The following is a 26823-nucleotide window of genomic DNA, read 5'->3' as shown; positions in this document are numbered from 1 at the left end:
TTTAGTTTAGAACATCTTGCATTTTTCACTGAATGAAAATACAGTATTTTCAGCATTTTATTAATACCTCTCGGTTGTCAGGTTCTCCAGTTTCCTCCTTGAGGTATTCTCCGGCCAAAGGATTAATTATTTTGGTGGGCTGATCTTCAAGCCAAACTAGAAGCCACCCCTTTCTGGATGAAAGTCTGGACACAAAACAATACCCTTGAACAGCCGGTCCTTCTGATGATTCTTACATCTCTGCAGCATGTTTGGGAGGAGAAGAAATGACACTTGCAATAGACATTTTGGCCAGTGACAACAGAGTATTGAGTACGCAGTCCAGTGTCAAAACTTTATATCAGTGATCTAATGAAAAAAAAAAAATTCTCACTGTGAACTTCCCCTTCCAAAAGACAAGACACTCAGATATTTGCATGATTTTTCTTTTACCATATGGGATTGGGGTTGTAAATGATCTTCCATTAGCACAGGCAGAGGAGGAACTACCTCGCCGTGAAGGTGAGGTGCACTGAACTCTGTAACAATAAAGCAAAGAAGCAAATATGTAAGTAGAGGGTTCAGAAAGGAAGAGAAATTATTAGCGTACAAGGATGATCTAAGGCAGATAGATAGTCAACACAGCGACTTTGCAGGGCTGACTGGGTTCTGATAGAGGACGTGGTTGGAATCTAGGCCAAAACCATCAGAAGAGACTGCTGGAAAAACTAAACATTAGCAATTAGAAACTGGCCTGTAAAGGGAGGTTTCTAATCCAGACAGGAGTTTATGGAGGCAGCTGAGAGGCGAACAGGATTGAAAATGTAGTAGCCTTCCTCTTAGGCTACCCAGTAACAAAAGCTTACTAACACTCCCCCGCTGCATATTAAAACCACAGAAGGAGAGTTTCTTGGCAGCAAGCAAAACACTTAAGCTGGCCACAGGTATCTTCCAAAAGGATTTTGGCATAGCAGCCTTAGAACAGTATGACCAAAACTATTGCACGAATGGCTTTATTTATGGGTAGCAACAGTCCTCTGAAATGGTCCATAAACCATTTATTGCTATTGCCAAAGTGGGCCTGGCAACAGCAGTAATTATTTCAGCTACATACATGGCATTTGCAAGTGGAAGCCAAACCTGAGAGAGCTTTGATGGCTGGAGAGGTCTTTGGTGGCGTGGCAGCAGATGCTCTCTCGAGCACTTAACAACAGCGCAGGGGAGTGAAATTGAAAACCAAGACTTACGTAATCTGATTTTAAATACATGTCCAGTCTCTGGTGACATGTGGCTCACGACTGCCAGAACTCTCGTTGAAGAGGAGACCCTGCGCAAGTTAACGAAGGCGCCAGGGTGCTGTATTTCCAGTCCTTGTTATCAGTCTACAAGGAACTGTCAGGACCAAGCAGATCAAAGGGAGATCTTCACCAATCAAGAACGGTGAAGCTTTACAAGGCACACGCTTGAAAGGATACAAGAATCGTGTAGGGTCGTGCAAGGGCATCCGAAGGGATGCCACGTCACACGGGCGCCGGTGCTGCCTGCCCCCGGAGCCCCGCGCAGCCCCCCCACGCCTGTACACGAAGAAGCCAGGAGCCACCTCTGGCCCCAAGGCCCCCTCACGCGCTACGGCTTGTGTTCCTGCTCCACAAACACGGAAAACACGGCCGACGTGCGGGATGGCCCCCGGCACACGAGAACACCCGCTGGCAGGGGCCAAACCCGTGCCAGAGTCTGTGCAAGCGATGAAATAGTACAGGTGACCTCACGCCGATGGTTAAGGCGCTGCGCCCGTGCCTCGTTGTATGCAGGATAGATCCAGCCACAGAGACTCATCTCAAAAAATCTCTCCTTCGCAGACACCGGTGTTCCTGCCCCGGTTTTTTTCTGCTTCCCTCGTTTTCTGAGGAACGGAAGCTTTTCTGCTTAAATCATGCTCCAGTCTTGCACCACCACTGCTGAAGTAATGAACTGATATTAAGTTGTGGATGCAGTTCTCAGGGAGGGACCAAAATGCCCTATTATACTTGTTTTCTGCCATCCCATGCTTCTAAGCCTCTGCGTGAGTTACTCTGCCTTTACTGTAACCTAGAGACATGGTGTGGCTTTTTGAATAAAACATCAAAAGCCTTCAGCACTGGAGATATTACAAACATATTTCATTTGATTAATTAAAAGGAACTCTCTAAGGAAATACTTGATTTCTTGCACCATCCCTGAACATTATACGCTCACACGACCTCTAGCCTTTCATTCCCTACAGAGTACTTCCGCAAAATCCTCAGGGTAGAGTATATTACAAGAGCCATGGAAAGAATGCAATCGTGCATTTCAGCCCCCATGTCCTCAGTTACTACCATGTAATTTATGGATTGCAAAAATGACAGGTTTTCCTTTCAGTAGCACAAACATCTTGACCTTGTATAAGGTTCACTTGATGCGGCAAAGGTCCTTCATTTGGTTGCTTTTACATTTCAGTTAGCTTAAATTTGTTGATTGAAAATGAAGCTGCATGATGTCAAAACAAAGCTGCTCAATTTGCATAAACCCCATATGATGGGACTAAATGACATTTTATTAGCAATATACCAATTTGTACTAGACAGGAGATTTATTTTCTTGTGATTATTTAACTTGGTGATAGAGCTGTCATTTATTACCATTGTCACTGTAATTAATTAGGAAGATCTGGCATTCTGATCTGAGCTCCGAGTCATTTTCTCCTTTTGTCTGAATAAGTACAGGCCATTGGTTTTGAGGCATTATTTTAGTTTATTCCAACCAAGGTCCTGGCCATATGAGTCCATAATTTAGTCTCTCTCTTTATGATACGACTCGAGGAACATGCCGTGCACCGTTGCTCGCTGGACCGAGCGCTTACTCGGTGGTCGCAGGTGAATGATTAGCAAGCTCAGCTCCACGAGGGACAGCAACAGACCATCACACAGAATTTTGATCTGCACGGGTTTCCGATAACCTCATCTGCAGTGAAGAGTAAACAACTGAGTTAAGAAGTCGTTTTGAGAGGACGCTCATAAAACTTCCCAACCACCATGTAACCCACTTGCACCAAATCTGAAATATTTGAGGGATGTTTTTATTTTCACAAAATGTTGTTGGGGAAATCCTTCCTGGCTTTTTGAAATACAGGACTCTCCTGTGGCTACCTGAATCTAAAGCTGCCGTCCTCCTCTCTCCCTTTGCCCACTGCTACCACCTCCTTCAAACAACAGGACCTGGAAATCTCCCAGGGCGCAGGACCTCTGTAGACCTGACGGAATATCAGACATCTGATCAACTGACGTGTGCTGCTACGTCTTGCAGGGAGACAGTCGGTTTGGTGCGACATTTAGCTCATTAGTCCACAGTTCTAGATCTTATCATATATATCTGCAATTTCTTTTACAGTTTTAACTTCTTGTATGCGGCGTATATAAAATAACAGAGATGTGTATCTAAAAACACACTAAAATCATACGTTTAGAGTCACCTAGCATTTTTCTTTCTTACTCTTCTCACATGGCCATCGAAACTTGCTGGCTAATGTGCCACTATTTATAATAAGATCAGCCATTTTAACTGCACAATTATTGTGCGTATAATGAATTGGTTTTGGAAAGTCTCCTGGTCCTCCATATCATCACTCAAAATGAAAGGGACTCCTTTTTACTTAAGTAGTGGGAGCTGTTCCATGAAATCTTGCCAGTGCAGAAAATTTTTGAGAAGTTAAATAATAACTAGAGATAATTGACAGTTGTTAGAAGGGAATGCTAGACTTTTAGATATTTGGAACTTGCCTGCATTATATGATAACTGATATAAACTAGGTTTCTAACCTTAAAAAATTGCACTTACAAAGAAAGGAGACTACATAATTATACCCAGAACATGTAGAAAACTTTCCACCAATCCTATCTTCCATTTTGGCCAAAACTGAGCTTTTTTAGAAATGCTTTCGCATATAAAATGTTGTTAGGGATATTCTTTATGCTATTCTGCTTCATACTGCACTGCAGCTACCGAATTCCAGTTCTGATGTCCTCTTCTCTTCCCCATCTGGAAAGTTTTGCCTTTTTCAGGAGAAAGACAAGGGAGAAGGGAAGGGGCTATGCATGCAGCACTCCTCATAGGTACTGCCTGCGGGGTAGAGGCTCAGGTCGGACACAAGGCAAAGGAACTCCTACAAGCTCGTGCAGAATTGCTCCTCCTTCCAGGAAGCACCAACTTCCTTCCTTTCGGGAGAAATTGCTTTCCAGCATGGAAACGGCAAGCATTTCATAAAAGCCCCCTGTAAACAATGTTTTCAAACGTTGTCATCCTTGTTCCCTCTTTCTTAATTTTGCCACTTGAATACTGTTGTGCACTACCAGCCATTTTCGTGTCCTTTTCTAGACAAATATTAAGCATCTATCATGAAGAGCACGTCATGGAAGTTTTCTTGTCCTGCCTCTTTCCTTCTTTCATGATTAGAAGAAAGCCTTTTTTTTTTTTTTTTTTCCCAGGGAACAAGGAAATAAATGCATGATTCACTCCCTTGGGCCTCCTTTTTCTGGCCTCTGCTCTGGAAAGCATATAAACACGGGCTGTTGCCTTTCCCTCTTTGGGGGAGCTTTGGGCGTTCTTATCATTAAGTATGTGATTAAGTTCCATCCCAATTAGTGTTGCTTTTTTCAGTTGATTTCTCCTATGGAGCTTAGCAAGCAATCACAGTAAAACGATTTATGTGAACTCTACTGAAAGCGAGTCAGCTTGTTGATGTTTTAAAGCAAAGGAAAATTTGAAACAAAATCACTTCTAGGGGTAGTGAAGGGAATTTGTATTCGTGGTTCAACAGACAGGAAAATAATGAGAAGAGGTGAGAAGCTTCATGAAATAAAGTTAAACAAAGGCACTAGGCTGAGACACATTTTATTTTGATAAAGGGAGATTGCATGAATTGTATGAACATAAACCATGAAGATGTTTGCACTTAGAATAATTTTTGAGGGGAAAACAGTAACTGAGATTTTGCTGAGATTTGAATTATGGCATTTGTGGAAATACTATAAAATACGTACCGGATAGCTCCATTTTCTAGAGAACATAGGCTAAACCCCTAACTCCTCACAGCGAACGCTCAGGGTGAAGAAAGGCAGTGTAAAGTTGAGTGCAATGCGCCTACCTTGTAGGCATCCTAGACATTACCTAGAGCAGCATAACAAGGGGTCTCCGTTGCTTGCAAAAGGGCCCAAAAGAAGAGAATAATGAGAGTATTAAGCTGCCAACATTGCTTCTTGAACAAGAGGGGTCATCTGAGCTCAGTAGCCATTTAAGAGTAAGGCAGTTTGGAGCCTTAACGCTAAAGCAGCTGCAGCAGACCTATGTATCGGCACCTCCCACAGGGACGATCTGTCCTCCAAAAGCTTTGAATTTATGTCTAACTTTACTTGCCCAGGAGTTAGATGCACTGAATTCTCCGCTCGTCTTCTTTCTGGCCACTCACGCAGAAAATGAGCGTGGAGAGGAGCGCGTCACGTGGGGCTGCTGCTGCTGCCCTGGGCGGCCGAAGCGGGTGGAGGACAGGCTCTGGAGCGGCGTTAGGGGTTGCTTGGACTTCAGTTCCCAAGCTGAACTCTGGATTTTGAATGGTAGTTCTAATCTACCGCTTGACGTAAGTCAGCACCTGTGAAAATTAGGCCACCATCCATTTTTCACCTTGAGTCATGCATTACAATGAAAATTAATCAGACTTTTTTTCCAAATCGGTGCTTTTTTTTACCAAGTTGACACAACACTGTGCTGTAACACGAATAACTGAGAGCCATATGCAAACTATCAACTTCAGGCACCTATTTAGGTTTTGCCGTTTCTAAAAGGTGGGTACTCAGCCTCAGCAGAATGATTTACGTCACCCACATGAAGAGCCCTAACTACCTCCTACACAGTCAGAGTAAGATCTGAGTGCTTCCGAAGGCTTCCAAAAAACAAGTCAAAGGTTCTGTGTTGGGATCACCGTACCAATCACTAGGTTAGGAGCACTTCCACAGAGGTCTTCACGGTGTCGGCACATGCAGTTATTCATGCTGGATTGTTGCTGCTAGCATATGGCAGTTCCCAGAAAACAAATTAAAGACCACAAAATACTTTCAATTCTGTTAAACAGGCACATCATTACTTGAATGTTACTGACATTGAAAGCATGGAGCTATGAGGGTGATCAGAGCAGTGTCACAGTTTTCCTGACGCCAAAGCACGTTATTAAACAACAGAAAACACTTCTAAGAAAGGACACATGATATTTACACAAATAATAAATCATGCCTCATTTGTAACTTCTGCACAGAGCCATATGAAATGCAGATAGAAACTCGTAAATTTTTTGTTGGTGACATATAATGCTTCAGAAGAGTGTAATTTTTCACCCGTTCATTTGGGGTGATCATGAATGACTGGAGTTTGCATGAAGAATGCATAAATACTGTGACAAACAGGGAGCTATCAAGATGATTTTAATGACTTGTGCATGCCTCTCTTCTATTTCTTGGTAATTGCTGATTTGCTGTGTGATTAAATCAAAGACTGCTCTTCAGGAAGAAAGAGGAAGAAATTAAAAAGTGGCAAAGACAAGACTGCAGCCCAAAGTAAATAATGTCAAAGATTGTAAGACAATGGCGGATGCCTCATCAGTTGTGAAATAAACACTTTCCAGATTGACATTTAGGATCAAAACACATCCTGAATTGGAAAGATGCTGGTATTAGAGAAGGGGAATTGTGTCTGGATTGTCAGACTGGCTGACACCCCTTCTTAGGGAGACTTGCGGGGGTACGTCTAGAGCTGTATTCAGAGACGCTTTGGCCATCGTTGGGACCGGATCCGTGCACTGCCCAAGCGACAGCCTTGAAGGGCCCGTTTAGCTGCTGGTGGAGACTCCTGGAGGGGAAGAAGGACCAGCGCTAACTCTAGGAAGGGCTGGCAGAGCCGCCAGGATCGTGCAGAGCAGCTGCTGCCCGGGGTTCCCGGTGGATCCCGCTTGGCCCGTGCCCAGCCACGCCAGTGGAGAGCGGGAGACACGGGCAAGGGGTACGGGGATGGAGAAAGAAGCAGATGCGTGCGGGGCTAGGCACGAGCTGCACCGGAGGGTCTACCTGCCCCATTAATGATGGGGAGAGATCTCTCTGGGAACAGGCAGCGGCTTGGAGCGAGGCTTGTCGGAGGCCGTAGCTTAGTGCCGTCTGGGAACCGGCAGGGATTTTAACGGCTGGAGCTGACGAAGCGGCCAAACTGACTCCAGCATAGCCCCGACCTCGAGGATGAACTCGAGAGGCACAGAAGCGAGACAAGTACATCTCACCTCGTAAGCATGTTGTACGCAACGTGAGCTTCCACTGGAAAAATTCATCAGAATGTGAACTTTGATTTCAGTGGTGTTTTAAGCTGGAATTTTTTTCCCAAATTGTTACTATGCATTTCCAAAACTTTTTCCCAAGTCTGCTTAGTATTCTAAAGAAACATGAATGTTTCCCATATGAATCAAACAAGGTTTATGGCTTTTCACAAGCTTTATTGACATGTGGTACCGAGTGCCTGCCATAATGAAGGAAATTCATGTCAGTGGGAATGCTAGAAAGAAAAAAAGAAGGTGATTTATTAGGAGCGGTATCTCTTCTTAAAGCTGGCTTAAATTGAAAAGAATTTGCCAGCGTCTGTCTAAAGATTTTGCTGATTTTTGTATCCACATGTGAGCAACATGGAATCCTATAATTGCACCACACTGTTCTCAAAACGGTTCTGCAAAGATGTACTGTGTTAAGGAAGCCCTTTTATTAATGACAGTGTACTTGGCAAAGGACCCAGGAACCGTATCAGTGAGAGAACCATTCAGAAACATGTTTATTCTAAACTTTCGAGTCTCCTGTTACACTGGGATTACATGGTTGTAGCCCTTGTGACCTTAGCAGAATTATTACTAATTTATACTGGCATAACTGAGTAGATTCAAACCTCAGAGAGCCGCTGGAAATACCAGTAGCATAAAAAGCTCCGGTTTTAGTAATGCACTTAGAAATGAGCTGGGATATTTCAGCACTGGGAGAAGTAACTGGAGAAGCTGATCAGACATGACACCTGGAAAGAGTGTTGTGGAATACTTAGCACCTTCAGAGAGAGGTTTTTAGGTAGTGTATATACCTATCGAACTAATTACATCGTTTATCTTAGCTAATCACATTTCTGGGCAGGGATCCAAATGTTAGTTAGGCAGGATAGGTGGAGCGACATATATATTTTATCAATAAGATAAGCCGAGTCAGTAGCAAAGCTTGTGTGAGAGTGCGAGAAAAAAGCACTCTTGTCATCATTGTAGGCATGACTTACAGTAAGAGCACAGAAGGGGAGATTTCAAAGTTCTGTACGAAAATTTCACTTTTACAATGTAAAACTGAATTTTTTTAAGCTTGCATTTGATTGTTTCATGTATACTTAAATGTATAATTAACTTGGCTATAAACCATCTTTCTTTCTGCGTTAAGTTGATCTGTCAAAGATAAAATCTCCTGCTCTTCAAAGCTACAGGAGATATTCCCCATGAATGTACCAGTTCAGCAACAGTCAAAAAAGAAAACATATTCTTGAGGGTAATGAACTAGCCAGAGTCAACAAATAAATTATTATGGCCAAATATTAAATCTGTGAAGACAACAATGCAGCAATACCAGTTCCTGCAGATGCAGCCTAGTACAATTCTGTTTATGCCAAGATAGCATTCCTATTAGATTTAAAGGGTACCATGACATTTCCAGGCACTTCTGACTGACAAAGAATATTCTTCATCTTTATTTTACAGTCTTTCTGGAAAAGGAACTTGCAAAAAATGTCCTGCAATCATTTGTGTCTGATTGTGCTTCAAATCTGCTTATAAGAGAAGCATGGTTTACTTGCAGAGTTTCTGGATGACTAAGCCTATGTTTTAAATAACAGCACGAATAACAGCAGGGAGATAGGACTGGGAAGAAATCTCCTCCATGACTGAGGGTTACTGAATCCCATCCTTTTTTCTCTGTTTGATGTCAATGTTTCATTTTACACTCTCTTCCTCATGAAGCAGAGGCACTCACATGTTGAAATACACTGACCTTGGGTGAAATTCTTCACCTGGGCACTTGGACTTTGTGCAGTCGAAGAAAGATTGTTTGGGAGGGAAAAACACCTTCCCTCGAGTCTTTCTGCTGCCTTCGAGACATATATGACGTATGGGCATCCACTGACCCTGTCCTCCTTGCTCCGTTCCCATTCCAGCACATTTTCAGTTTGTAAACCTTCTTGGTCATGCATCAGTCCCTGTTTTCTTTGTGTATTGAGGTACACTGGGCACTTCTGAGTTTTCTAGCTAATTTTCAAATGGTAACTCTGCAGAGGCGGTGTTAGGAAGGGGTAGAGGATCCATTTTTTTCAGGCAAATAAATACAGTAACTTGGCTTAAGGCGCTGTTGCAAAGGAAGGCTGCAATATCTACATGACTCTGAGGTTTAAGGTGGCAATTGGTCTATGATGGATATCATTCTCTATTCATGTCTGGTAAAAAGGTACTTCGTTTATTTTCACCTGTAATAAAGCGTTGGATCATTCCACAGCCTCCTTATTGAATGAAATGGATCTTCTCCTTTGTCTTCAGTGTCAGGTTGATCCATAGTGGTAAAAAAATAACGATTTAATATAACTTCAGCATCTTTTGATTCTGCCGTTACATCTGCTAGCTCACCACTTTCCCTTAAGACAGAGAATGTGATAAAAACCAGTGAGACACCAGGAACAGACACACTGGTACTTAACTATTAATTTGTTTGAAAAATCACAGAGCTTTCTTCCTTTCTAACTTTCACTGTGTTCAGTGGGGACTACCCAGGCCTTTTGTAACACAAGCATAGACACACACAAGTGCATCATATAGTTCGTAAACTGATGAATCTCTGTCTTATTTGATTTGTAGTCCTTATTTTTCCAGAACAACTGTGCAGGTGGTTAGAAAACACTAAGGAAGAGATATTTAAATGCTGCTTGTTTAGTCTGCTCTTGCATTTTGCAGCTGACACCAGTCTTGGAACAGATGATGTTTATGATGATAAAGGGTGCCAGTGTGATGTGTCAGTAGAAGATCTCACCCCTGCTCTTAAAACTGTCATCAGAGCAATCAGGTGAGTCAAAAATACTGAATGAATAAATATTTGAGATTTCTTTAACTAAGGTACTAATTAACTGCATGTCAATTAATAAAATGGTAATTAGTGGAACTTATTAGATGGCTATATTTGTTACCTAACTTACGTTAATATAGTTTATTTATGCTTCCTTTTCACCAGTATTTTAATTAAAAGTTAAAATATTTTATCTGTTCTGTTATCAGCTTTTCAATGTCTAAAAATGCTACATGATTTGACTCAGAAAAGAGAGAGAGTAATGAATGCTGGTTTCCACTAGATTTCCTGTAATCCAAAATACTGCCATCCAATTTGATGTAGTTTTACTGAGTGTGCATCACCTTGCCTGGAAAAATTATTTCCTTTAAAAGTTTAGGGGTTTATTGAGGTTCCATATTCCCGAAACTGTCTGTCATATGACTTTCATTGCAACTTTCTTCTGGTAACAGCAGAATAATTACATTCATTCAATTGTGCAAAGCCTTGCCTGCCACTATCCATTGAACTAAATATAACCCCAATAATTTAAAACTAATAGTCTCCTTATTTTCCAAGAAAGCAGAAAACTGCATTGAAACTTATAAAATTACCTGTATTGAAAGCTTAAACTTAGCATTCACCCTCCTGAGACTGTCACGGCTCTTCATCTTCCTGAATATTTTGAAGTGCAAATCCCGACAGGCAAAATCCCCGCCATAAAGAGTACACCGAGAAGGAAGGAGAGCTCAGGCATTCCCTCTGTGCTGACAGCAAACCCGAGGTTATCGCTGGGGTCACCCCGCTGGCTCTGCATCGCGGTCACGGCAGTGCCCAGCACCCTTCTTGCAGGCAGGCAGGCAGCGGCCACAGGGGATTTCTGCAAAACCCCGTGGAAAGATGATGTTTTCCTGCAGGGACACTCTCGCCTGAGTTTTCTCAGCACTATGGGAAGAAAGAACTCCAGCTCTTTATCAAGTAATTTCATAGAGTGGTAACCTATGGGCTACTTGTATTTCCTTCCCCTTTTTCCCCTGCTTGCCGATGAAGACAGATAGCGAGTGAGGCTGTTTCTAATACTTTTCTACCAGCACAGACAGCGTGACAGATCACTTGCAGACATCTGTTCCAGCCATTTTTCCAACCTGCCTGGAAACGACCTCACAGGACGTGTCAGATACCAGGTCCGCGTCCACAGCCACTGCAACTGGCAACTCAGATGTCACCGCTGAGAACCACCTCTTGCCAGCGATGTTCCAGCAGGTGACAGAAATCCTTCTACACAGTGGACACCCACCTACAAGGCAGGCCTGTTCCTTCAAATGGAAAATGCTCAAATTAGGAATAATCGGCATAGTCCGTTGGCTCTGGTGCCAAAGATCCTTGCCTGTGATGTTGCATTTTAAACAGACTGGTTGACTCTTGGCTCCAGGTGCACCTTGCCACTGTACTGGCAAGCGATACCAACGGTCATCTCATTCTTAATACTGTCCAAATTCCTTAAGATCAACTTCACATTTTGATACTAAATTCATGGAGCTTGTTTTCAAAGGCACCACTGGACTCTTCAATGTGTCACCTGCATCTTTGCTTGGTTTTCTTGGTAATTGTCAGCTCAAATGGAAAGTAACCAAATGTGAAGGACATAGTTGGCAAACTTTCTCCACAGTGCCATCTGCAGAAATGTTCTAATAAGAAAAGCAAAGATGCAACAGTTTGTTTCAGACATGCACTATTTAACTGATGAGAGTCAACTTTTTAGATTATTTCCAACTTTTTCTCTGCACACTTGGCTTACCAAAACCCAACTCATTTCACCACTGAGGCTGAGAATAAGAATTCTGCATTCAATTCAATTCAATGCTATTAATTAGCCACGAATGTCTCTCATCTCGCCCTGCAAATGTTAGTGTTTCACTAGATTCCAAACGGCACATGCATCTTGCTTCAGAAACATACCTTTGTTTGAGATCTGTAAAGCAGTAATATGCCATGATCTTCAGACTTCTGTTAAATGCTATACTTTAATCTCTCAAAATCAAGAGACTGATAATTCAGTTCGTCAGGTAGCCGATACTCCTCTTTCTGATTATTCAGAGTATCTGTTACCTGACTACACTGGGATCTATGCAAACATCTGAAGAAGGATCTGAGACACTATATAGTAACTGTAGAATTTCAAGATGATAACATCTGCCTATATGGAAACTTTGTGCCTCATTTTGAAGTTTGTTTTCAGCAACGGCTTTGAATTGCAAAGGCAATAGGGGAGGGTGGAAGCTGTTTTTCCTTTCTCGCTGGTATACAGGAGCAGATGAAGATGGAAGATACTTGCATAGCTTCCTGAGATACTATGCAAAAGACCCCAAATATAAGCACACACAGTTGAATCCATTCTGGCTACATCACCTTGAAAAATTGCAATAAGGGAGAGTAATTATTTTTTCCTGCTTAGAGCAGGGTACAAACTGTTTTACAGTGATACAAACGGTCCTTTTGTTTAGGGAAAAAAATGAAATTAGCAAAATTAATTCATGCCTGTGGCTCTACAGAGGTAGGGCCTCTCTCAGCTTTGGAATCAGAAAGAACTGGGGGTTTTTTCTGTGAAAGGAGGCTAGACTATGCTGGTTACTCTCAGGTTGTACAGCCTTGAAATAGCAAAAGACAAAAACTGGTTTATTTATCATCTTTCATTTTGGTAATTTCAAAGTGTACTGCTTCAGTTTTGACCTTGCTTACTTACATTTCTCCCAGGACTACTTTATTCTTCAAACCAACTTTTTAATTTTTAAGCAAACAAACCCCAATACTTCCATTTTGAAATGGTCAAACCAGGAGATGGAGAGAACAGCCCTTTCCTGAAAAAGTTCTTATCATCTTGGCCCTTTCCAGAAATAGGACTCCCAACCAGTCCTACGGAAGACCCACTGGGCAGACCTGTCCGGTAACACGGCAAGCTGTCAGCCTCCTCTCAAAGCCCCCCCAGGCTGAGTCTTCCGCAGCCCATCTCTTGCGCTGCCCCTTCCACCCCCTCCTTACTACAAACTCTTTGCCAGGAAAGATCAACTGAGGCAGCAGGGAAAGTACGGAAAAGCCGCTCGATGCGTTTGCACCAGGTCGGGTGAGCAGGGAACAGACGGGCAGCGGGGTGAAACGTGGCGTGCTCCACAGCGTGCCTCGAGCCGGGCCAGGATCGGTCCCGCTCCTCCAGAGCCTCCGGCTGGGATCGGAGCAGTGCGCGGAGCAGTTCTCGCTAGCGGTACGCCGAGCCTTTGGGACAGCAGGTTTTGTAGCAGCGCTCAACCCGCCCTAGTCTTGTCGTGAACAAAAAGCCATTAATATCCTGCAGAGGTCCTGGAGACTAACAAAAAACATTGCATTTTCCAGCTCTGTTAGTTCACAATGATGAGCGTATATAAAAGAGACTAAAAAGAAGATGAGGATACCTTGCTTCCATATATTGCGATATCTCTGATCATTTTTCATAGCTAGAGGCACTAAATTCAGTAATACTTGCCACAATGGAAATGATGGAATTATTTTACTATTTATGGAATATAAAATTAGATTTGAGAAGCATAAATAAATATGCAATAGGAAATAACTGCAATGGCAGGAAGATGAACTTGCTGACCTAAGAGGTCTTTTCTCTCTTTAACTCTAGTGATAGCATAGATATGTTTCCATTTGTTGTTATTAAGAAATAATAATAATAAATGTAGCTAAATGTAATGAAACTTGAGAATTCTTAAGCTGATAAGCTGTATGGTTGAATAGTCATACATATTTAATAGCCAAAGAAGGAAAATATAATTTACCATTTATGTTCACTCTTTGAAATGTTTCTGCTACACCTATAAAATCTATTTTTAGCAGCCATTACGAGTTTGTTCAATGGCGGTGTTTCAGAATCCTCTATTTCTTTTAAATCCCAACACGTTGTATATTTTCTGCCCAGATGGTCTTCAGAGTCTAGGCAAGGCTCTTAGATGTGCCTTTGGCTACGACACCACTGTGCTTGGGAGAAAACAATGTCTCTGGCTCCTAGGGGATGGGTTAGTCCAGGTCAAGACCCGAGAGAGGAGGCAGTTTTGACCCACTCACCCCACCCGTAGTGGAACTCTCTCTCAACCACCTTTGTCTGTTGGCCTCTCTATACTGGATCCTGATCTCTTCTGCACGTTGCGGTTTACTAGGAAGAAGGGTTATTTGGCAAGGTGAGGGTAGAGAGGCGGAGGAACCAGCACAACTAGATCTGTGTGCACCCGCTTTCCTGGTGGAGTAAGCGAGCAACCAACCTGTGGTCACCTCATCTAGCTACGGATAAAACAGCCTACCTGTCTTAATGTTCAAGGCAGTAACCTTGTTCGAGTTTACCTGAATCCCGATAGAATGAAGCCCCAATTCTCCCTGAGATAGTGACAAGACTGACAAGATACAGGTTTAAAAAAATAACAGTAGTACGACAGGGCTGCACAGAGGATTAGAGATGTTCTGACTCGGTGCCGGTCTCAGTCAAGTGCACTAATGACAAGCAGAATAGCTTTTAATACTGGAAGGGGCAACATGAATGGAAATTGAAATGCAACAAATGCCAGGAAAGATATGCAACCTGCCCCTGTAATTCTAGATCGGTGCTGATCCTGCATTTGACAAGAGTTAAATGAAATGGATGCTGCTTTTGGCTGCTAGGGGTCAGTAAGACAAAAGTAGGTATTGGACCTGTAACTTTCTACAAATTACCAGGGCATGTAAAGATTAGTGGCACCTGTGGTTTAGATGTTCACTACAGAAAAAGCACTTTGATATATTGGTCTAATTCAACACAAAAGTCTTTTTTTTCTGCTCTCCTCTGGATGCATCATTGAAATAGGCTGCTTTTTATGGCTAATTCTCACCTTAAAATTGTCGTGCTTGTGACTTGGGTAGGTTTACAACCGTGTATCGTCTATCACATTAGATATCAGTTATAAAATAGCGCCTCGCTACACGGCATACAGCGATTTAAAAATACAAATGATGTTTTCAAAAGCCATGGGGACTACACGGTTTTGTTCTTTTGGGTTAATTCTTACTTTCAATAACTGCGGTTTGGTCAGTACTAGCAGCTCCGCATTGCCAGTGGCGACTCAGTTTCGTTTATGCTGAGTCTTGTTTGCCCCCCTGTGGTATAAGTAGAAAAGACAGACCGAGCTGTAGTTGTTTGCTGTATTCCTCCCGTTTGTGTTAAGGGCTGGTGCTTGAAATGCTTGGGGCGTGAATAATTTTGCGCTCATTTTCCCTTTTTGGTACAGGTGAGTTACCCACCCGAACCGAACCCTTTGTTTTTACCCCACAGGAACACACCAGAACGGGAACTTTTTATTCTAGAACCACAAATGAAGGAAGCTCAAAGGCTTTTTTTTGTTCACGATTTTTTAATATGCTCTATATAGTTGTAATAATCTTCCAGGATGGGTGTTCAAGCCTATCAAGTTCAATTACATAGTTATTTCAAGATATAGAAAGCCAATTGAGTTTTTAAAATTGACAGTAAATAACTATGGAGAATCAATCAAATTTAATAACTGCAAAGCAGTTGCTAGGCTCCATGACTGAAAGATTTCAGGTTTTCTGTTTATTAATTAACTTGCAGGCTTTTAAAATGCCAGTCTTTTATAACCCTTCAGTTTTTTGCACAGTTTATGTAAAATGTTATATATTTGAAGCAAAAAGAAGTAAGCAATATAACCCTGCTGAAGTTAATTAAGATGGTATCACATGAGCTAATACCTAAACCAGAAATAGTACAGTTACACCTCACTGGTACCGCCGTGATGCTTTTGATCCTGTGTTTGACTTCTGAACGTTATGAACAAACTGCCTTGATAAGCAAAAAAACCCTGTTATTAAGCTGCAAAGCAGTAATGAAGGCTTTTGTGCACACTGATTAAGCAGCTCCTATGGCTGTTAGTAAAAATTAGTCTTCTGTCTCTCCTCTTGTAAAATCACCCAGTTGTGGTAAACTCAGTTGTCTTCAATTACGCTATTAATCCTCTGGCTCTGCTTTTCTAACAGTTTCATATTTTTACTTCATCAAGAGCGTGAAGTAAAAAATTGTGGCCAACAAAACAGAGCGTATAATAACAAAAGAATGATACTTTCCTGTATGTCAGCTACCTCATTTATTCTTTGTAACCTGAATAAAGAACTAGATTCCAGGAGATTGTCTGTGCTGTCAGACTATTGTGCACGGAACATCTTGGCATCATTTGACAGCTAAAAGAAAAAAAATTTTGCATCCCAGCTTCAGAGGCCTTCAGATTACAAAAGACGCCAAAAGCCATTAGTCTGTAGAACTGGCTGACAATGGAAAAGAGGAAAGTGCATCATCTGACATGTTTAAAACTGCATGGAGATCAGTCCTGAACTGTCAAGGTGATGGACTACTCCTAAGAGGCCTTTTCCATTTTTAATTTCTATAATCAGAATCATAGTTCAAGCTCTCTACCAATGGCAAGCAATCTCATTTTTAACTGGAAATTACCAGAATGGGAAATATCAACAACCTAAGCACTGTGGGAAAAGGCTGATATTATTTGGAAGAACATTTGTATGTATGATACAGAAATCAGTAGAGGATCACTATATGCTATTAATCTGACTCTACATACCTATTATCATAATGTCTGTCCTAACTATACAAAGTATGGTTTTCCTAAATTCCACTAAAACACTACTCATCTATTTTTATTGCAGAGTGAGAGCCATGTTTTGGGTTTTATTATAATTCATTGTCTTACAGCTGCTAAATACATATCATAGTAAACACAGAGGAAATATATTAGCATGAAATATTGGCATTTGGAATAGGATACCAATTTACTGTCTCTGCTTTTTTTAATTGCAATAGATAGGAAATATCAGCAGTTTGGCCCTAATGGGGATTCATAAGCTCTGTAACACAGACTGGAACGGCCAACACACCTGATCCCTCAGCTTCTCTCCCAGTTCTTGCACAGTTCTCTCTTCTGCGGTTCTCATGTAAACCAAGGAGAACTGCAGGTTTTACCAGCTGACCTGGAAAATCGGCTCACTGTCATTTACTTTCCAAATTTGTCATTTCCATAATTTAAAATCTGCAATTTAATATCAAGCTTTTCACTCTAAGAAGAGCTACTCAGTGGGCATCACACATTCACATAAGCATCGCAGAAGCTTGTGCAAGTCTGACATAAAGAACATATGCCATTCATCAATTTTGGCTATTTACCGTTATCCGATACTTACTATTCTGCAGTAGAATTCAAGGGAAAAAATCACCAATGCTAATTAAACAATAATTCCCCTAGATTTCAATATGAAACAAATATGAAAATTTCTCTTTAGCCTGCAAAGTTTGATCTTAAGTCAGGAAAATAAATTAAAAACAAATACTTAGGCCTGTATGTTAATTAAAAATAAAAATTTATGAAAAATTAATTATGTGCATAAATTTAAATTTTTTACAAAATGGAAAGCAAAGAACTTAAAATGAGCACCAGAAAAAGAATACTATTATTTATGGTTATATTATTGATTTGTTAGAGAAATCTTTCCTCTAATGAGGACAGAAGTAGCTTAAGCACAAATGTAGCTTACAGGATACCCCACTCAAGTCAGTGGGACTAACCCCAGGTTTAAGTTAAGCATGTACTTCACTACCTTTCATATCAGGCACCTAGCATAAAAAAGCCAAATAGGTGTGTACTGATAAGTTAAACATGCTCTGCACTCTTTAAAATAGTGTTACCTGATCTCGTTTAAATAACAACTCAAAGGGATAGGTAAAACGCATTTGTACTTACACATTTGTACTTATAAAAACAATTGTGTAAACAGAAAAGTTCACTTGCACAAGCTGTATTGAAAATACCTTCCATTTAAAAATTAGCTGTCAGATTTTTGTCAGTGGAATACCTCGTATTGTTTCACAGCTGTTGAAGATTAATCTGTGAAATGCTTTTTCCCCACAGAATTATGAAATTTCATGTTGCAAAGAGAAAGTTTAAGGAAACACTTCGTCCATATGATGTCAAAGATGTCATTGAACAGTATTCAGCGGGTCATCTAGACATGTTATGCAGGATTAAGAGTCTTCAGTCACGGTAAGAAAAGAATAATTTCTGCTCTGCATAAGCATCTTATGTTATGTCATTCACTGCATAATGAATATTGGTAACGTTTAACATTTCTGTGTTATATTTGGGTACAAATTCTCATCCGTGCTTCAGCCCAGCCTCTCTTTCTGCGAACACAGCTCAGCCAGAAATTACATTGTGGGTAAAAGCACAAAAAACCATGTATCTAAAATGTTGCCAGAAAATGGAAGTCTGAACAATAGAAAAGGTAATCCTTTATCTGTAAAGTCCATTCATAAACAAGGAATTTAGTCAGGAGGTTGCCAAAAGGATGAAGTCGACATTGAGAACTGCCTTTCTCCCATCCCAGACTTTCTCTTTTCACATAACAGAAATTGGGAACTACTGGTAATGTAGTATTTCTGTAGTTTTTATGTTCTAGATTCTCAGCAATAATAATTTTTTTTTAAAAACCAAAACCACAACATTGCATCATGTGTATCTTTACAAGCATCAGGGCTGAGATTCCTCCTTCAAACTGACAACTTTCCCAGGACTCGATGCTGCTGTTAGGATGGGCGAGCTGAGGGTGGCACTGGTATGTCTGTTCCTCCACAACATCAGCTCTTCCCCTCTCAGCAAGTCTAGCCCCGGCTCTCCCAGATGATGGCTAAGTTCTTGGCCCTGGTTAGTGCCAGCAGAAAAGAAAAGCCGCCTCAAATGCTCAAAAATCATGGGGTTTTTTTTCCTTAATTAATAAAATTAAGTTTGTCTTCTTTCTCAAGTACTTTGCTGAAGTACTGTGATTTTAATTTTTAATGTATGGGTATAGCGAACGCTGCCATATCATCACCGTTTTCAGGAATCACAGCAGCTTTTGATTTCTCTTACAGCGTTGACCAAATTCTTGGGAAAGGACAAATCACAGCCGATAAAAGAAGTAGAGAAAAGAATCCTGCAGAGAATGAGACAACCGATGACCTCAGTATGTTAGGGCGTGTAGTCAAAGTGGAAAAACAGGTAGAGTGATTATCTGTGTCGCTTTGTCTTGCTCTATTGCTCATGCCTTTTGTGTATTTTATTGCCAGTTTCAAAGGCTGAACAGGTAAAATATTTTTTTCTAATATCTGCTTCATTTACATGTTGAAATAAAATTGATATTAATCGTATTACCTTAACAGTCTTCCATGTACAGAAAAGTAAGTAAGGAAAAATCACAGGTTACTGATTTTTTTTCCCTTTTATTAGCTTGCTTCTGAAAAATTTACATGGCTTCTGACATTATTTTTCAAGGGTCAATAGTGTATACCAAGCTCCTTCCATTTTTCTCTTCAGCAGTCACATTTTTCCTTTGCTTGAGTTCCAAATATTTTAAATTAGTAGTTGGTATTAATGTTAACCTTTTCCTCTCCTCCTGTAGGTACAATCCATTGAGTCAAAACTGGACTGTCTATTAGATATTTATCAACAAGTTTTGCGAAAAGGATCTGCATCCGCGCTCACTTTGGCTTCATTTCAAATGCCAGCTTTTGAGTGTGAGCAGACTTCTGATTATCAGAGTCCATCAGACAGCAAAGATTTGTCTAATTCTGCACAAGTTAGTGGATGCGTATCCAGATCAGCTAGTGCCAATCTGCCTCGTGGCCTACAGCTTATACTGACACCAAATGAATTTAGCACTCAGGCTTACTATGCTTTTAGTCCAGCTATGCATAGTCAAGCAACGCAAGTGCCAAACGACGGACCTGCAGCAGTTAATAATACATCAAACCAAATAAACCAGGCAACTAAGCCAGCAACTCCAACAACATTACAAATACCACCTTTCTCATCAATGAAGCATATCAATAGGCCTGAGCCCGTTCATATTATTCCTGTAACCACACAGGAAAATATTTCCGATGTCACCGCTTGCCTTGTTGCATCAAAGGATAAGGGACAAGTTGCACAGCCCAGTGCGACGAAGGATCTCACATGGAGAAAAAGTCTGGATACAGAAGGGGAACCTTTGCTCTCAGTTAAACCTGTGGTGCAAATGGATTTAGGTAAATCTTTATCTGTACAAAACCTTATACAATCAACAGAAGAACTGAATGTACAGATGGCTGGCAGTGACTCCAGTGGTTCCAGAGGTAGCCAAGACGTATACTCCAAATGGAGGGAGTCAAAATTATTTATAACTGATGAAGAGTTGGAGACAGAGGCAGGAACAGAGACTACTGAAGCCATCTCGCGCCCATTAGTGGAAACAACTCTCTCTGCTGACTCTCTAAGGACTGGAATATCAAGATCATCTCAAAGCATCTGCAAGCCAGGGGACGGTACAGAAGCACTCAATCTGCTCCACGTCAAACTTAAATAACAGCTTGTGGGCTTTCTTCATTGGCTGGGTCATCCCTCTAGTCATACATATCATAGCATGAACTGTTTTGAAAGCCTTTTTAATAAGAGGAAATCACAAAAATCAGGATGAATCTGCAAAGCAGTTGAATGAGCCCATATCTCCTAGTTGCATGAAAATGCATGTTTAAGTGATGGCTAACATTCAAATTTACACCTACAGTACGGCAGCCTTTCATGTAGTACAGTAGGTTTAAATAACGAGTTGCCTACAAAGCTAATGCTGCAGGATGTATCAAAAAGCAAAAATTTGAGCATTTAGACCTAGTGCCGTTTCTACAGGGCAGAAGTAAAAATCATAAGGTTTTAAAGCACTTTGCTTCTGAACTAATTAAATATATATATATATATTATGTCCTGATTTAGATGATAGTTTATGTTTACAACAAAAAAATTATCTACAGCTGCTAGCAAGGTACCAAGGAAACCAGTAATATGGGATTAGAAATGGCTGCCAGTTGCAAGATACACACATTAGCTCATCAGTAATCAGTTATTTTTAACTCTGAAAAACAGTATGTTAATATCCATCCGATTTTTGGTGATTTAGTGCTGTGGCAAAAGTACCTGACACACCACTATCATGTTGTTCTTTATAACAAGAACATTATTTTGCTACAAAGAGTTTGTATTTTAAGGAATGGGGCTGGCCTCAGAAGTGGATAACCTGGGTGACTGCACTAAAACTTCAGAGGAATCTCTCCTTCTTCCAGACACATTGAGGAGCTATCTTGTGAATCTGAAACATTTTGGCAGTAGTAGGTGACGGAAGCAAGGAGGCACTGCCTTTGTTGTAGAAGCAATATTTCCTTCTGTGGAAATTCTTGCAATTTTCCTTGCAGTCCCAACCTGATACCGTGACAGCGCTTCATAAGTCTGGGAAAGGAGGGAGAATGAGGAACTGAAATACAGAGTAAAACTAAAGAGGACAGAACAGGGGAGAGAGAAAGACAACACAATCAATGAAGAAAAAAAAAGAATATGGATTTAGATGGGCAGGAAGGGAAATTATCCCAGAAAATAAAACAAGGAAGGTAAAGAGGCAAAAAGATAATTTTTTTTTTTTTTAAATCCAGCCTGTCAGTCACAGATATTGAGTGCTGTTTCCAAAAAAAAAGCCACGTAGGCAATCAGAAATGGCAATAGAAGTAGGGAAGACCATCTTAACTGAAAAAAGCCCTGAAGGCAAGGGGGTTTTTGTTTGGTTGGTTTTGTTTGTTTGCTTTTTAAATAAAAAGGGAGGGGGACAGAGGGGAAAGCGGTCACAATCTTATAGCTCAACACTGTGTCCCAACTGCAGTCATTTCTTGTGAACTTTCCAAGAAAGGACCTTCAGCCTCCTTCCTCCCAATACCCGAGTTTTCAAATTCAAAGCCTCCATCAGACCGAGCATTCCTGCTTGATACATCCTCTTTTTTTCCTTACCCTGACCTACACTTCACTTCTGCGGAGATGCAGGAGCAGCGTTAGAGCCTACCTGCACATCCCCAGCAAAGGCTTTGCCGCTGCGAGAACCCTCGCGGAGCCTAAACAGGTTTTCGCTCTTCCCAGCTGAACGAGGTTTCTGCGCGTCGCCTCCCCCCCGATTTACACCCCACCTGCACCACTGGCTTGTAGACAACCCGACTTGGGCTCAGCTTCCCTCTAGCAGCAGGAACGCGGAATGTACAGGGGTGCCCGTGCCAGCTCACTCAGGGCAGTGTTTTCTCAAGGCCCAGACATACCTGCTGGGAACTTACCATGTACATCAAAAACGTCACTCCAGTCTTAACCATGGCTAAATGCTGTAGATTGTATTGTGAAGGACTTGATCTGTTTACTATGAAACCATTGTAATTTCTGCTTCCATATTTCCTTTACCGAAGTATTCCTGGATGTTACATGACAACCTTATTATGTGAAAGTACATGCAAACTGTAGAGTGTATATATTGTGTCGTTATACGGGGTCCACGGATGGTACACTGTGTTCCATGGCTTACGCCGGAGCAAACTTCAGCTGTTAAATCCTGAAAGACACCTTGAAGCACAATTTCCTCACCACTGATTTGCCATATAATTTACCACATTCAGCCTTTCCTGCTTTTATGTGCTGTCTGATCATACTAAAGCCTGATTACAACAGTAATTTTGTGAGGATAAATAGGGGTTTTTCCACATCTCAGTTCATTTAACCATTAACTTATTTGAATGTCTGCAGTTTATCCAGACAGATCTGTAAGTTTAAAGTACTATCCAAAATTTAACAACTTACAAGTTTTTTTTAGCCTTCTCTTTCTTTTTCCTAATGGTTTATGGTGCCTTTCTTGCCTTTCATACGAAGCCTCCTGCTGCCCTAAGCATAAACCTGCATTTGGGTTCAGTTAAGGAGCAAGAGATGGGGCACATGGCAACTGTGTGTCAGTAACGAAACTCCCTTCCCTTCCTTGACGAGATCGCGAAATCGAGGCATCGTGTATTGGACACCACTCTTCCACCTTTATCTGCGTGAGTGGATGGTTGCACCCCCATTGAGCCTGGAAGGAGTCAATGGGAGAACTGAGCATTGGCCCTGCCTGTACCGATTCCGCACAGAAACGGGGCCTTGGGTTTTGCTGATGATTTATCTCACGGAAACTTGGTATTTTTGCCTTAAATGACATGCTTGAGTCCTTCTAATTTTAAGTTAATTTATTTAATACAATTTTGTGCACAAAAGAATGAGTTCTATAAATTATGTATGAAAATGTTAATGTCTTTACAAAGTCCTAATAAATCCAGAAGATCGTATCTTTTCAAATTATGGTTTAAAATCCTAATTTTTTTCTTTTATGCTCACCATTATTATTTTTGTAGCTGCAAGTCTTATCATATAGGAATTTTTTAACATAATATTGATAGAAAATAGAAAGAGTAGTGAATATATGAAATTCTGGAGAGGAAGAATTGTTTGTTTGGATTTTTATAGGCTTTGCTCATATTTCCTCATGAGGAGTTTCCTGTTTCTATGCTCTCTCGTTAAAAGACAGTGTCATGACTGACAGTCATTCATTGGTTTCACAAAAGAAGGATCTGTCTGGCTTTTCAAGTCTTGTCCTGAGCTGCTTATTAAAGCCCAGCTCATGATGGCTAATAAGAATTGTTCATGAGTTGGGACAAAGGACAACTTTTTTCCTGATTTACAATCCACTTGAAGATTGTTGAAGAGAGAATTTGAACTTAAGTAAGAGCTTCAGGAATTAAGGCCTATCCAAATAACTGTTTTCTGATCAGCATGTTTCTTGTACCTGATTGAAGAGAGAACTGAAAAGAATAGTTTTGATTATTATTATTTGTTTAAAAATTTGTATTTGCTCCTGGCTTATAGGATCTATACTTTTTATTTAAATATGAATATGGTGTTTTAGCCTAGGGTTCAAGATTGCAAAGATCATACACTTTTATTCACAGTGCCCATGGTTGTTCCATATGTTTTTGAGATAATCCTACTTAGAGTGACTGCTCTCATTATAGTATGGTGATGAGTAATTCACCGGCTCTTCTGTGATAAGTCAAATCATACTGAATTGCTGATGTATAGTAGAACATCTGATGTACAGTAGTATTTCTGGATTGGGACCTGCAATCCTTACTCAAGCAAAAATTCTATGGAATTCATTCATTCTATGGAATTCAAGAATTTTTCTTGAATCGGGAGCTCAGATTCAAATCCTTATTTTGTTGGGCATCTGTTTAAAGTGAAAATGGTAATATTCCAGTTATTTCCTGAGGAAACTAATACTTAGCTGAATTTACCCATGTCACATTGACTATATAAAAAATAACGCACAAAGTACTGATGTAAAAAGGGAAGAAGAGAAGGGACATTTTTAAAAAGCACAGAGAAAAGGAGAATAATCAGAAAAGAGGAGTAAGCAGGAAAAGAAAATATAACAGCAAAGGAATGAAAAAAAAGGGTTTAAACACCTGAGGCTAAATTCATCCTTGGATGGCTTCACTGACTTCAATGAATTCACTGCCCAACTGGGTGAAGTTCAGCCTCCATTAGGATAATCAGGCTCAGTTCCACTGACCTTAAAGGAACTGAACCCACCTATACCAGGAATGAACTTGCCTCTCTGGGCCAACTTTTATCCTGACTCATATGTCATCCAATCCTTTTGGATTCATTAGGTTTGAATGAAATACAGGTCAGAAAAGAATTTGCCCCAGATATTTCTGCTTCACATTTTTTTTCAAGTGTGTTAATCGACTTAATTCAAATGGATTACAACATCACACAAAGTGCTGTCACTGTCTAAAAAGGTTAATTGGTTTTTGAAATAAGAATTGTCCCCTGCAGCGTCAGTGGAAGCATGTAGCATTTCCCTGTTCATTCATCTGGATGCAAATGTGGCCATTCATTCAGCTGCGGCCACACATAGGACAGGTCCAGACATATCCAATATCATCTGCTATTGGAAGCATTTTTGACTTCTTTGAAAGATAAAAAAGACAGTTTCGTAACAGGCTTAGAAAGCACGAAGGCAGCTTCCACTGACACTGCAACGACATTAGCCAGTACATTACAATGTTGATTGTAACTTCTTGACAAAGTTGAATCCATATTGTTGTTAATAAAAATGATTTGAAAAGTACCATGCTTACTGGGTTTTTTTCCTTACATAAAAGATTGTATGGTGCGAGCACGTATCAGGCAAGAAAAATATTTAAATTTGCTCAATGTTTTCCTTTTGAAGTTTTGTCATTTTTTTATTAAGTGGACCAAAACACCACAAAGGAAGCTTACTAGAATAAAATGTGCACGAACCAGTCAGATACGGTCAGTTTCTGGTAACTGTTTACAGCAGAGTTTACTTAAACTTCAGGTGTTTCAGCACCTCTATGAAAATGAGTTTGGAAGTTATTATTACCTTCCCTGTTAGATAAATGGTAATTGATTCAGAATCGACAATCAGGGGCCTGTGCGAGGAGCAGGATTCCTCTGGGAAGGCTCATCCCCGACCTCAGTTTAACTTGAGGCCTAGGTGAAGCCCCTTCCTCTGCGCTGAATCATGGAAGTCGCTCTAGAATGCTACCGCACCAAACACACAGCCTTCTTTCCCCACTTCGCTCTTCCTGCAGTCCTGCTGAAGACAAACTTTAGTATTTGAGTGTAAAGCATTAAATACAGAGAGCCTGTTCTTCTGGTGAAGTCACTGCCCCTGTGGAGGCGTCAAAACCAGAGCAAGATATTTCCATGTACAGGCTACCCCCTGCCCCTCTGGTGAATGTAATCTTAGATACTGAAATTTAAAGATGCAGTCTCCAGAAAGGCAGATTTTCCACGTCAGCCATTTGTACCCACAGGCTATGTGAACACTGCCACGCTCTGCCTAAGAATAAACACAGGAGAGGGAAAAAGGCAAGCACGTATGCACGCTCTTCTTGTGTGAAGCCGGGCAGCCTTGCTTCACGTGTACGTGAAGATAGCAGGGAAGGGTCGGAAGAGAGCGGCGTGACGTTTTTGCTGCGGACTTACCCTGCAGGTCACCACGGCCAGGCACAGGCGGCCATGTGCATCCATGAAGACCCGTACGTTCACGTTCACCGTTCAGCTCTGTACAACAGGAGTACACGACCGTGCCTAAAAGGGGAAATTTAAACCCTTCTTTAGCAGATTTTCAGTGCAATTGAAGGGGGAGGAGGAGGAGGTGTTAGCTTTTTCTTATTTTGGGTTTTGTTTTTTTTTTTTTTTCACGGTGAGGGTGACCAAGCACTGGCACAGGTTTCCCAGGGAGGTTGTGGAGTCTCCATCCTTGGAGATATTCGAAAGCCGCCCGGACACGGTCCTGGGCAACTGGCTCTTGGTGTCCCTGCTTGAGCCGGGGGGGTTGGACAAGATGGCCTCCGGAGGTGCCTTCAACCTCAGCCGTTCTGTGACTCGGTTTCCAATATTGTATCAGCTTTAGTACATTCGGTCACACTAAAATCTTCATTAAAGGACCATTCAAGCTTAATTTGAGGTTAAATATTATGACTTCCCTAAGAAGTTCGGACTGAGATGCACCCGCATGCCACAAGCCTTGACACCTAGCCAAGTGACTCCATGCCACCCTCACTCCCCAGCCTCCCCTGAGGCTGCCTGCCTCCCCCCGCTACAGTCTTCGGGGGCTTCCCACACGTTTAGGACCGAGTTCGTGCCCCTCCCGTCCCAAACCACCGCCTCCTCCTCGG

The 26823-nt window shown here is 41.2% G+C and overlaps 1 protein-coding gene across 3 annotated transcripts in view; it reads left to right on the top strand.

The window, feature by feature from the left end:
• KCNQ5 (potassium voltage-gated channel subfamily Q member 5) overlaps positions 1–25244 on the top strand; it is a 293672-nt gene extending 268428 nt beyond the window's left edge. For all 3 annotated transcript variants that reach the window (XM_029999865.2, XM_029999856.2, XM_029999873.2), the window contains 4 exons: positions 10043–10151; positions 18125–18256; positions 19123–19249; positions 19650–25244. In XM_029999865.2, the coding sequence (XP_029855725.1) occupies positions 10043–10151; positions 18125–18256; positions 19123–19249; positions 19650–20591 (1310 nt within the window). In that variant the 3' untranslated portion in view covers positions 20592–25244. The remainder of the gene's footprint in view (positions 1–10042; positions 10152–18124; positions 18257–19122; positions 19250–19649) is intronic.
• The last annotated feature ends 1579 nt before the right edge of the window (positions 25245–26823 follow it).

This window comes from Aquila chrysaetos, chromosome 2 (genome assembly GCF_900496995.4).
Source record: "Aquila chrysaetos chrysaetos chromosome 2, bAquChr1.4, whole genome shotgun sequence".
NCBI lineage: Eukaryota > Metazoa > Chordata > Aves > Accipitriformes > Accipitridae > Aquila > Aquila chrysaetos.
The sequence above is the reverse complement of the archived record's forward strand: the minus strand, read 5'-3'. Positions and strand labels throughout refer to the sequence as shown.